The sequence below is a fragment of the Anabrus simplex genome, chromosome 4, assembly GCF_040414725.1.
Source record: "Anabrus simplex isolate iqAnaSimp1 chromosome 4, ASM4041472v1, whole genome shotgun sequence".
Lineage (NCBI taxonomy): Eukaryota > Metazoa > Arthropoda > Insecta > Orthoptera > Tettigoniidae > Anabrus > Anabrus simplex.
Genome location: NC_090268.1, coordinates 45891604 through 45905207, shown reverse-complemented (window position 1 = coordinate 45905207; position 13604 = coordinate 45891604). Strand labels below are relative to the sequence as shown.

The 13604-nt window shown below is 38.8% G+C and overlaps 1 protein-coding gene across 1 annotated transcript in view; it reads right to left on the bottom strand.

The window, feature by feature from the left end:
- Window positions 1-405: 405 nt before the first annotated feature.
- The window catches only part of Ptpa (Phosphotyrosyl phosphatase activator), a 44412-nt gene continuing 31213 nt past the window's right edge, over window positions 406-13604 (bottom strand). Inside the window, exons 7-8 of the mRNA XM_067145053.2 lie at window positions 12615-12722; window positions 406-933 (exon numbers count right to left, since the gene is read on the bottom strand). Coding sequence (XP_067001154.2) covers window positions 781-933; window positions 12615-12722 — 261 coding nt within the window. The 3' untranslated portion in view covers window positions 406-780. The remainder of the gene's footprint in view (window positions 934-12614; window positions 12723-13604) is intronic.

Here is a 13604-nt window from a genome sequence, read left to right as displayed (position 1 = left end):
ACGTACCACTATAATTCTTAAGACTTTAATTAGTATTCATATGGTTTATAGCTTTAGTTTCTGCAAACAATAGAGACATATTTTTCCATGGATATGACTAGAAATATTACTAATAATTTCATTAAAAGTGGGTTCTACTGAAATACCTCGAGGAAAGTATTAAAAAAATAAAAACCAGGTTTTGTTTTGTGTTGTGGTTGACAATGGAAAACTAAACGCTTTTGCAGGCTAGAGATTGAATCCATGACAAAATATACCAAACAAAATTTATTTATTCCCCATTCTGATAATAATTTTGATGAAATATGCCATAATATACACTTCAATATTGCAGTCTTTGAAAAGGAAGGGGTGGAGGTATGCTATAACCTCAAACTTACTTGCTTCCTGAAATCTAAACATATCTTCAGTTTAGAATAACACAGCCAGTGTTTTATTATTTTATTGATTTAGGTACATAACTTACTTCTTGGAGGTACTATTATCAAACTCATGAGAAAAGAGGAGTAAAGTTCCTCATTTTACACAATGCACAGCCAATTGATTAATCTGCATAAAATAATTTTTACAAATAATACTGAAGAAAGCCTGATTAAAATATACAAAACACATTACAATGCTATTGTAATGATAGAAGTTAATAAATAAGAGAGCAACATTTACAATTAAAAAATCAAAGAAACTATTAAAAGAGATGTACATAAAAATAATGTAATTCTGAATGTTTAATTAAATGAACTGCACAAAGTTTTGTTGATTAGATTACAAAGGAATAATGACTTATGAAGGAGCACCAGGTCTCACAAAGCCGCCAGACGTTCTTGAGGCCATATTCATTCGGAGTGGCATGATTGGCCGATTACTTTCAGCAACCTTGAATGGCAGTAATGAACCAAACAAAACATGCTGAATCACAGGAAACTTGGCTAAAATCTGTAACAAATTGAAGATAACAAACAATGAAGGAGGAAGATACTGAAATTCAGAGGTCTATAATATGTGTACAGAAGAGTCCCTTATAATTTAATTTTATTCAACCAGTAGTTCTTAGATAACCTAAAAAATATATGTCCTTTCAGGATTAGTACAACCATATGTTTGGGTTTACGCTCGAGAATGCAGACAGAATCATTAGCGTCATCTGACTCGTTGGCTGAAAGGTCAGCATACTGGCCTTCGGTTCAGAGGGTCCCGGGTTCGATTCCTGGCCAGGTCGGGGATTTTAACCTTAATTGGTTAATTCCAATGGCACGGGGGCTGGGTGTATGTGTTGTCTTCATCATCATTTCATCCTCATCACGACGCGCACGTCGCCTACGGGAGTCAAATAGAAAGACCTGCACCTGGCGAGCCAAACCCGTCCTGGGATATCCCGGCACTAAAAGCCATATGACATTTCATCATTAGCGTCAACAGTAATTCAATAAGAGGAACTCTAATAGATGCTTGAAACAATCACAGCTGCGAAAAATACTTGTGATAATTCAGGAAGTGTACAGCCCATGATCAGATTCTGTACAGACGGCAAACTTCTGCCTTTATACTAGGTCTTGCTATAGCTAAGGTGACAAAAGCACGCATCATTGTGCATACGAAACCATTGCATGCAGGTTCAAACACCGGGCAGTTATAATGTTTTGGTTCACTACTCATTTCTGAAGAATGGATATTTATTTAACTTCTGATACATGAACAAATGAATAAGTTTGTGATGTGACAGTTATTCAAATGTGTGGAGTCAAGACAGCATTCGTAACATCTGTCTTATCGTTCCAATGGAACACATTCTTCTGTGCATACTTATAAAAATTCAGCACAGGGTAACATTTGAACCGTCAATCTTCTTTCAGATCACAAAGACGACAGGTGTCTTACCAATTCAGCCACCATGATAATACTAAAGCATGTCTCATCCACCTCCACATTTAATTTCCATGCAACATTCCTGATTCCTGATTCATGTTTTACAGCGTTCATTTAATATTCTACCACAACAGATTATTTCCCACAACCTATTAACACGTTGCGGTCGAAGACCGTAAGCCGTATGGGCTTTGCCATTTAATGCAGAGAACAAAGCCAACACGGCGTACGTTCTCTGGGTTTCAATGTCGTTACTAGGAAACAAACTTACTATGTGCGTTGATCAACACCTGCAGTAAGATTTGGTTCACATAGTTCTCGAAAAAAAAAAAAAGGGCAGCAAACTATAGCTCTTTTTACTTTCAAATCGTATCAGAACTGTGTTGACTCGACAGCAGTGTGCAAGTAATGGCGGACATGCGCGAACATAAACTGAACAACAGTGATTTATACCAACTGATCAGACCTAATACATCACACATAATATTTATGTACCGTACTAATTATTACATAGATTTATCTCTTGTACAAAGAATTATGAACGGCCTTAAAACCAAATAAACTCAATATCAGACACATTTTATTACTTAACGTTATACTTTTCAACAAATTGAAAACCTACTAATTTCAATCCACCATTTCGATGGCAAGTTATCTATTTTATTACAGTTTTTACTGATATAAAGAACGTATGAATTCAAATATGGTGAAATAAAAAATTCCTAAGTTCAAACGTAGTATTTAATATAAAAATTTGAAATTAGGGCAAAATGTCCAGTCCGGAGGATTAAAATGTATGAACGTGAACAAGACCTCAATGTGTTAAGTGTGGCAATGGTGATTTTTGTTTTAGGAGGAAGTACAACTAAGTAACCATCCTCTCTGAACAAATTAAGTGGAGACAAAAATGAAAATAAAATAATTTTTTTATTAAACAGGAGATTTTGAACATTAATGTTAAAAAATATTATTTTATTAACCCAAGAAAGACAGAGATTTTATTTTTCTCCTGATTCATTTGATCAAATCGGAAGATATTCATTGGAGGGAAGCCAAGAAAAGCTATTTTTCATGTAAATTGGCTCTATGGGTTGTCAATAATAGCTTGGTTCCATATGGTACCACAATCTCTTAGGAGAACAAATTTTGTCAAGTTTGATTACATTATTAAGTTACATAACTATTGAATGTGACCCCATATGGTCTTTTATCTGTATGAAAAACAAATCTGAAAATGTATTAACAGAAAAACATAAGCACATACAGTTTAAAAACAGAGTATATTTCTGTAGACTATTATTTATAAATGTCCATAAAATTGGGTTGCATTTAGATTACTGTTACAAGGAAACAAGCAGAAAACTGTTTCTTCACATTACACAGGACTATTCTGTGGAGTTAAATTAACTGACCATTTGTTCCATTAATGAGAATTTACTCTTTGTCAAACAAGCACTCAAATATCTCAGTGACTGAGTTATCCCTGACTGAGTAGTAGTGTGGATTGGTAAACTATAAGGGTTCAGTCTGGAGGTCATCCTGGGTCCATTTAGGGCTTCCACTTAGTAAGAAATCCTCTTCAAGGGGAACATGGCACTGTTTATTACATTTGTCACAGAGAACTATTTCGGTTAGTGAGCGCAACTACTGTCCTATAACACTGTCTGCTAAACCTTCTTCACCGGGCGAGTTGGCCGTACGCGTAGAGGCGTGCGGCTGTGAGTTTGCATCCGGGAGATAGTAGGTTCGAATCCCACTATCGGCAGCCCTGAAAATGGTTTTCCGTGGTTTCCCATTTTCATACCAGGCAAATGCTGGGGCTGTACCTTAATTAAGGCCACGGCCGCTTCCTTCCAACTCCTAAGCCTTTCCTATCCCATCGTCGCCATAAGACCTATCTGTGTCTGTGCGACGTAAAGCCCCTAGCAAAAAAAAAAAAAAAAAAAAAAAAACCTTCTTCATCCTCCCCAGCAGAGTCCTCATCACAATGTACAGCTGCACCCAGTGGCTCAGCGTGTACGTTCCTTACGTTTTTGTCATCCTCTTCCAGCATGTAAAACTTCCTCCAAGGTGAGGCCAGTGCAGAGGAAAAACTAATTATCTAGTTACTATGTTTGAATTTCTGAACACACTGTAGCTCTTGACATTCATAATAAAAATTTATGCAGGCTCTACTCATACATTCATGAAACCTAACTTTTGTAATAAATTACTCAGTAGTATAAAAATAAAGAAGTAACAGAATAGCATGAAATGCTACAGTAAAGGATGTGCGGTACCGTACGGTACCAGCATACTTCACCTCCTCCCATTTCATGTGTTGAAAAGTTTGTGTACACTTTGTTGTGCAGTCCATAATGCAAATTACCTTAGATCAGTAGTCGTCGTTGTTCCATATCGGAGATCATGCCAATTCAGAGCACGGTTGAGTAAACGTTGCACACAACACAGACATGTTAACTGTACTGAATGACTCTTAAAATGTCTACCTTTCATTTGATGTGCAATGTTGCCATAATTTATGGTGCCCTTTTACAATAATTAGAATAAAATCAATAGTAGTACGCGTTGGTACCATATGGTACTACAAGTCTTTCCTGGATTATGCTAAAATGGAAACTAACACATCGAAAGGGAGCATAAGTTCTCTGAGTAACTGAATACTTGAAATTTAATGCACTAGAATAATCCACTCTCACACATAAAGCGAATGATGAGATCAGCAGTATTCTCGTACTCGGCTAGTATGAGTTCCGAGTGTTTCCTTAAGGCCGAGGTTCAGTCTTAGGCCACAGGGATTGGTGCACTCCATGAGAATGTGGGCCACAGTGAATTTAGCGCCACAAGAACACACCAGGGGGTACTTCAGGAGGTAAGAGTGTGTATATCAGCCTACATAAAACTATGGCCTCTCTCCGTGAAGGTGGGATAGAGGATTGCCACATGATAGTTGTCTTTTTAATTGTTCTCAGCTTATTGGGAGTTCGGATAGCTAGCCGTAACAATTCTCAGGACGCCAATATGGTTCGATGCAGCCGAGAACAAATATCCGTTGCATGTACATTTATAGGTCTAAATCAGGGCCTCTCAGGGTGCATGCACTGGTGCATTGCGCGGTGCAAAAGACGTCTTTGCTAGGTTGACAAGAGTGCACACCCCCACTCCTCGATTTTGTGCAATAGCGCTGTCTCTCTTTTACCCCACACCTGCCTCGCTCGCTCCACCCCACTTCCTCACTTGCTCTACAGTACTCCGCTACCCGAGCAGAGTTAAGCTGAGCTTAGCCGTGTTGGCCCAAGACAAAAACGCTAGTACGAACCAAGCCGAGCCAGACCGATGCACGGTACCTCTGCACTTCGGTTTGCGCGCGTGAGATTTTGGGTGTTTCAGAGGCGCTGGTCTAGATGGTAAAAACAAAAGTCCTGTTTCTTTTGCAGGTTGATCCACAAGTTTATTGTCCGCAACCACCATGTGGCTTGAAAGCCACGCAAAGGTAATTCTGTTTAATGTTTTTACAGGGACCTGATTTCTTAAACCTTAAATGGGGGTTTACCTTAAATCAAGATTTCAGTAGAAAGCACACCTTTTCAGAAATCTTTGCCTGTATTAACATAAATTGTACCAACATACATTATTTGCACAGTGAAAACCTACAACCTGTTTTCCAGTCAGTGACCGGGTCAGGGAAGGAATGAATGAAGGGCCCATCTTGCGGCGAAGATAGGAATTGTGCCAGCTGCCGAGGCCTGTCGCACTCCTCTGGGACAATGATTAATGACTGACAGATGAAATGAAATGATAGTGGAGAGTGTTGCTGGAATGAAAGATGACAGGGAAAACCGGAGTACCTGGAGAAAAATCAGTCCCGCTTCCGCTTTGTCCAGCACAAATCTCACATGGAGTGACCGGAATTTGAATCACGGAACTCAGCGGTGAGAGGCCGACGTGCTGCCGCCTGAGCCACGGAGGCTTCCTATTTACACAGTGACAGCAATAAAACAAGGAGATATTTACCCTACACACTGTACTGTAGTTCCATCTTGTGCTTCAGTTTGACAGATTTTTGTCGTTGAATGCAAAACTGCTTCTGTTTAAGGTTGGTTCTTATAATGTTATACATGATTTTCCATAAAAAACAGGAAAGATACCAAACTCGCATAAAAACACATTAAAAGTGGTATGGAAGAGCAATCGGTTTGTTTAAACATTTTTGTGGATGTTTTACAAGCAGCGGCTTACTCATTAGCATGTATTTTCTAATTCCAACAGTCTGAACATGCATATTCAGTTTCATTCTTAAAAAATGTAATAGCATCACTCCAGAGGCTTGGGGCAAACATTCCCATTTTCTTACTTCAAACGACGTCACCTAACCTAGGTTTACCACGCACATATTATGAAAACATATTTCAAGCTCCCTGTAGAATAATGATAATATTTTCGCTATAAATTAACTTTTAACAAGATGCAAAAGTACATAACCTAATCTCTGAAATTAGTTACCCACACCGTTGTATCTTGAGGAGTAGTATCACATTCTTACTTTATTAAAACAACTAAGGTTATGTTACAAGGAGATTCCCACCTTCCAATACTTGTACAATTTCTTATAGCTAGTTTATTGTTTACATGACATAATCCAGCTTAATCTCTAAGTGTGTTAATAAACAGAACATTTCGTTCCAATTATGGAACATCTTCAGCCAAAAGATTTAACAAAACTTGACAGGACAATTAAAATATATATGGTGATTATTATGATGAGCTAAAATGTTCATTCATGTTGGGTTAAAATTTCCAACAAGTCAATGTCCAAGTTAATGAATAAAATCGGCGTAAGGATTCTTCTTCGCTGATGTGGCGAGGCATCGAGACAGCTGATTGCGCTGGCTCAGTATTTTGATGCATACACACACTAGCCAACTCTAGTTGTTATTGTGATAGTAGCCAAAGGACTTCCAATTATACATAGAATACATAAGAATCCTACATCCTTATTTCAGTGTGTTAATTATTTGTCCAACTGTTTGAGGAGGTTGACGTTGCACTAACTCAAATCGGTTTTCTACATTGGAGAGATAGGAAAGGGCTAGGACTGGGCAGAAAGCAGACATAGTCTTCATTACGGTTCAGTCCCAACATTTGCCTGGTGTGAACATGGGAAACCTCAGAAAAACCATCTTCATGGCTGCCAGTGTTGGGATTCAATCTTGCCTCTTCTTCTGAATGCACGATTAATAGTTGAAGGAGACAACCACCAACCAAGACATTCAGAGGGCCGAAAACTGGTACGTTCCTGAGATGGAAGATGAATTGCTTCATTACATTACAGACTTGCAAAATTATGGCTTTAGTATCTCGCACAAGATGCTACATTTCAAAGCGCGCGAACTAGCGATGAAAAGAATCAGCTGTTCAGATCTGAAAGTGAGCCGGGGTTGGATCTGTAGATTCATGACACGAAAGGGATTGTGTCTGCGAAGGCAAACATCTCTCTGTCAGAGAATGCCAAGCGATTTCAGCAACGAAATCATAGATTTTCACTGCCATGTGATAACAATGCGGAAGAAAAACAATTACCTCTCATCTCAAGTTGGCAATGCAGATCAAACCTCAATAAACTTCAACATGCCATGCAACACCACCATCAACAAGAAGGGAGAATCTAGTGTGTTTGTACGTACAACTGGGTGTGAAAAACAGCGCTGCACTGTCATGCTAGCAATAACCGCAGATGGAAGAAAATTGCCACTGTACGTTATTTTCAAAAGAAAAACAGTGCCAAAAGCAAAGTTTCCTAAAGGCATTCATGTACGGGTTCAAGAGAAAGGATGGCTCGATGTCCAGGACTGGGTCCGTACAGTGTGGGGAGCATGGCCAGCGGCACTGCTTCAACGCCCAGCAATGCTAGTATGGGACAGTTTCTGCAGACACTTAGTGGAAGACACGAAGAAACATCTTCAGGAAATGAAAAATGATTTTGTTGTAATTCCTGGTGGACTCACACATTGTCTACAGCCCTCAGACGTTTCCACCAACAAGCCCTTCAAGGACAACGTACGTAAATTGCACACCGAATTGATGGCAGGACGAGCTGATACCAGCAGGCAAAATAAAGAGGCCGTCAGTTGAACTCGTGTGTGATTGGATTATGCGGGCATGGGTTATGGTGTTGACCGACGTTAGTGTGAAGAGTTTCTTTTTTTTTTTTTTTTTTTTTTTTTTTTTTTTTTTTTTTTTTTTTTTGCTAGGGGCTTTACGTCGCACCGACACAGATAGGTCTTATGGCGACGATGGGATGGGAAAGGCCTAGGAGTTGGAAGGAAGCGGCCGTGACCTTAATTAAGGTACAGCCCCAACATTTGCCTGGTGTGAAAATGGGAAACCACGGAAAACCATTTTCAGGGCTGCCGATAGTGGGATTCGAACCTACTATCTCCCGGATGCGAAGAGTTTCTTGAAGACGAGCATTGCAAATGCGTTGAACAGAAGTCAGGATGATGCAATATGGGATGGTGATCATTATTATTCATTATTTGTTGTGTGTTACTTATGTTTATGTTATATGTACGATGGTTATTCTGGTTCACATTTTGGAGATTTTATTTATTTGCTTTGTGTTTTGGCTCACCCAGTCCCTTTCCCTCCACCCACACATATCTGATATCAGACTCTCGCATGCTTTTTTAAAAAATCTCTTCCTCTTAATTGGAGTGTTTTCCTGGTTTTCCAAATTTTCATGGGAAATTTTGTAAACATGTATATTGGCCACTATAATAAAAAATAAATTCAATTCGGCCCGGACTGTTCACCTTGTTGTCCTTCCTTTTTTCTCCTCTGTTTATATCTTCCTGCCCCCCCCCCCCCCCCATTTCTTTTTTTTTCCTTTTTCCTATTCTTCCTGCTTTGTTTTCCAAACTTCTACTGTTCCTTTGTTCTTGTTTCCGATACTGCGTTTCTTCTTACTGCCGATCGTCGTTTCCTGAGAAGGCGCTGCTCATGAACACCGCTACTGCATCGTCAACCTGCTTCCGCCCATCCTCCGGATTCCACCAGGTGGTAGGAATATGTAATCTGTTCCTGCCATAATCTTTGTATCTACGCTTCTACGTGATCATCTACTTTCTACGTTAATATTCTAACCTGCTTCTGTCATCTATGCCTCTACGTGTTCATCTGCGTCAACGTATTAATTATTTGATGTTATTTTATACTGAACATTGTGTGCTCACCTATCACCCATCTCTTCGTCTGCTCCTGCAACTTGATGTATACTGACTGCTTGTCTGCTATTTACCCTGTACTACCTACGTCACCAGTTACATCATCTAAACTTCTGGAAGCTACAAGTCTGTGCTTCCTCTCACATATATAAGGGACAGCCAAGCTCGGCCTGTTAGTCTGGCATCGACTTACGTACAGAGTGAGTGTGTGTGTGTGTGTGTGTGTGTGTGTGTGTGTGTGTGTGTGTGTGTGTGTGTGGAGGGAGCATTGACCTCGTGCGGCTTGGCCGTACTATGCGAGACCTTTTCCGTCCAATTGGAACTCTAAATCGTCCACATGGGATCTGGGTGAGCTAAAAACTGCTGATAATTCTCTAGAACTTTAATTTTGCCCTTCAGGCACGCTCTTCATAGACTCACGTTTCTGAGGCCTTGATCTGTGCCTTAATAGTTTTTCCATCATTGTAAAAAAAAAAAAATTCCTTTGGCTGGTTACTCATAATTTCATGACTCTTGGTTTGAAAACTTTAAAAGTGGACTGAGAGTAACTTTCGTGGAGATGACTGTTCAAAGCATCTGATACTGACAGTAACGGGTGAAAGAACTTTTTAAGTAACACAGTCGGATTTGAACTTCTACTCTCCTCTCCTATCCTATCCTCAGCTGTTACTTTCATCCTTACCTCCCCTTTTTGATGTCTTAGATTTATTTTTAGGCTTTTTAAAACACCCTGGAGGTGATGCATTTTATATATGGGCTATATAACAGTGTTGTTGGAAAGTTATTCTTGAAAATGTTTTGTGTGTTCCAAAAAGAAGAAAGAATAATGTACGCAGGGTTTTGAAATTGTTAACTTGGCTACTTTGTTTTTTCATTGTCTTCTCTATTATACTTCCACCTTCAAGAGGAATGTTGTAGCTCCTATTTTTCAAAATGGGGAAGAAAAAAAAACATGAAATGGACATCGTCTATGTTTATCTGTGATATATCAAATCGTTTATATACTGTATATCGATGGCCTAGAATGAAAACCTCGTATCTCACAAAGTTCTTCCCATCCATTATTTCCCTTAAGACTGGTTACGCCTTCCAGCCACACATGAATATGCAGTCCATCAGAACAATATTCGTTTTGTTCTTTATTCCTATGCCGACGTCTGAAGGAAAATGAACCTTACCGTACCGTACTACAGGAAAGTATGTCCGTGTGACTTATTTACTAACACCTAGAGCAGGGCCTCTCAGGGTGCATGCGCGTGGTGCATGCACTGTGCACGGTGCAAAAGACGACTTGGCTTGGTTGATCAGAGTGCAGACCCCCACTCCTCGATTTGGAGCAATAGCGCTAACTCTCTCTTTCCTCACGCCTGTCTCGCTCGCTCCCCCTGTCTCCCTCTCCCCCACTTGCGCCGTAGCGCTCCAAATCCGGGCTGAGTTGAGCCGAGTATAGCCGAGCATAGCCGAGTAGCCCAGAGACGAAGCGTTGATCCGAGCCATACAGAGCGGCACCGATGCACAGTGCACGGAGCTCTTGCGCCTCGCTCTGCACGCGTGAGATTTTGGGTGTTTGAGAGGCCCTGCCCTAGAGTATAATTTTTATAAGGTTCATTTTCCTTTACGCCTCCGCATAGGAAAATAAACCCAACGAACATTGCTCTGATGGACTGCATATCCAAATGTGGCTGGGAGGCGTGACCAGTCTTAAGGGAAATAATGGATAGCAAGAACTTTTTGAGATACGAGGTATTCAATCTAGGCCATCGATATGTACATTGTAGAAAGTCATTTACACTTTGTCTAATACAGTTGTTAATCCTTGTTATCAAATGGAGCCCGTTTTTCTTTACTGTGTACCTACCACGGACCTATTCCTGTCCCTCCCGGTGTAGCTTCCTGTCACTCTGTTCGTTACCCTTGTATTTAGCTGTTGCCTTTTTATGGTATCGATTCATATTATGAGAATGGTATTGAAACGGATACCGAGTTACGAGACCATATTCTAAGCCTCGCCTCAGCCTTTTTCGGGGGCATGGTATTTGGAAAAAGAAAAAAAAACATACTTTCAAAATTTTGTTTCTATAAAGTGTCATCTGAGGGATTGGTGACGTATGACTACTATTGCTTTTGAATCAACCAGTTTCCATCAATGGTAATGATATATATATATATACCATATATAAAGAACAAAACGCCACAATGCACATGAGAAAAGCTCAGCGATTGAAGGCAGTGACAATGAATGGGGTAAGTATGCCAGTTGTCTTGTTTCATTAGCCTAATGCAAATTTTTTTCGGGAATACGATATTTCACACACAAATCCCCGCATATATCACACACCGAAAATGTTCACACTTATTTTTGGTCAAAAACGTGCAAGTTGTATGCAAGCAAATATGGTACAATACCTATTTTAAACTCTTCTTGAGTTTCACTAATCATTTTATAATTATTCAAATTAGTTCCTGCTTTCACTTTTAACTGTAAAACTGATCCTTTTTAGTATTATTCTAAGTGGTTAGTGAAGGAGCAAATACATAATATTACTATATATTAGTACTATTATACTGTACATCACCTATTTATCAAACTGTATTTAGTGCATTTGCTCATTAAACATTTAATGAACCTCATATTTTATCGTTATCAGAACATCGAACAGTTTATTCAGTGAAGTTGTGAAACATGGCTCATCTTTCACCACGCCATCACAAAACACTGCTTCTCGTGTAGTCTGAGACAGAAGTGTGCCGTGTGACGACACTCTGCTTCACTGTGCCAATGTAAGTCACTGCCCAGGTGTCGAGTATACGAACACTGTTACTCTTGCAGTCCGAGGTGGAAGTGTGCCGCGTGTCGACTCACTGCTTCACCATGGCATTACGAGACACTGTCCAGGTACTGCTTGTCTTGCAGTCCGATGACATTAGTGAGTTTAAATTGTTCAGTCCTTAAAGTTCAATAAGATATAAAGCATAGCAATTTGGTTTTTTATCTAATGTTCAACAAGTGAAGACTCACTTTTTAAACAGAATAATTGTGTAAAATATCAATGCTTTTTATATATAGCACATTTCACCAATCAGAATAATACAAAACAGCCGGATGTCCCCACAAATCATATATTTATAAGAAAACGTATTTTATCAAATAGTATCCAAGTTAGCATGACAATTTTAAATATGATCAGGAAACAAATACCCAGGATCCTGGCTATTTTGATTGTTGAGTGTAGGAACAATGGCTGATGATGCCCAAAACTGTGGGCAAACATGTTCCGTTAAGACATTAATAATGTAAACGTTTTTTATGTAAATAAAAACCAATAATGTATTGAAAAGGTGGACTCTCAAAAAGCTTTATTTGAAAGGTACAGTCAGTAGTGTCACTTCGCCTATCTCTAATAACAACAGCATGTAAAAATTATAAACTTGCTTTAAGAACAGAGTAAAAGAGGATAGGAGCATTAACTTGAGTGTAAAATGAGCATTTTACAAACATCTTCCAAGCTACTATAGAAATTTTCTTACCTCGGCTTTGTACATTTTAATCAAGCCAGAGTTAACTTTGGTCCAGGAATTAACACCACTGATATTCCATAACTGATTTGAGTGCTCAGCAAACAATCCAGTTTTCACCTACAACACAACAAAAGAAAAAGTAAACAAATGAACCATGTACTATAATCACAATCAACAGCATTATATGCCCTAATTTGATATGAACACTGCAGAGAGGTATTTAATTAAATGCAGGCTTTTGACATGCAATATAGTGATTTAAAAATTATATACTTCCACCCTGCTAAAGTAAAAAAATCCGTTCCTAAAATCAGAATACAACGGTAGGGATTATTTGCATATTGTACCATTACACTATCCCAAAAGTGAAGTTTCAGTCGAATTGGAGTAAACGTGATTATCTGTGACAAAGTTAGCAGATTGAATAATGTCATAGTAATGTCATTGAAGTCCAGATTAACACCGTACCAAAATAGATCTAATCTTGGTGGCGGTGCAAAAAGACAAAAACATGAGAGTTAAACTGTTGAGTGGATCCAAAACTGAAAAGAAATGACAAATTCATTGGCAATCTTAGCGCAGGGACGTATTCAAGATAAGAGGCAAAGTAATTTTAAAAAAATTAAAAAAGAAAAGATTTGAAGCAGAAAATCATATTTATTATTATAATCCAGTGATTTAACGCAAAACAAATCGAAAGAACATAGAAACGCGTATTTTCTTTTCAATTGCCAAAAAAACCCAACTGAAAACCACTCAGCTACGAAAAGCCGATTTAACTAGAATTACCAAGGGGAAAAAAAAAAGATAACAAGAATGCATTAAACTTGCTAAGGCTTATAAAACAAATCCATTTAATATAAATTATCTGAATACTGCCAGCATATTGAAGGTCTAATAATAGTAAATTAGAGACGAGACCAAGCACTTACAAAGAATAATACTTAATCAATTAAAAGGCCTTGAGTATAAAGTTAAGATGTATCAGCTGATGTCAAC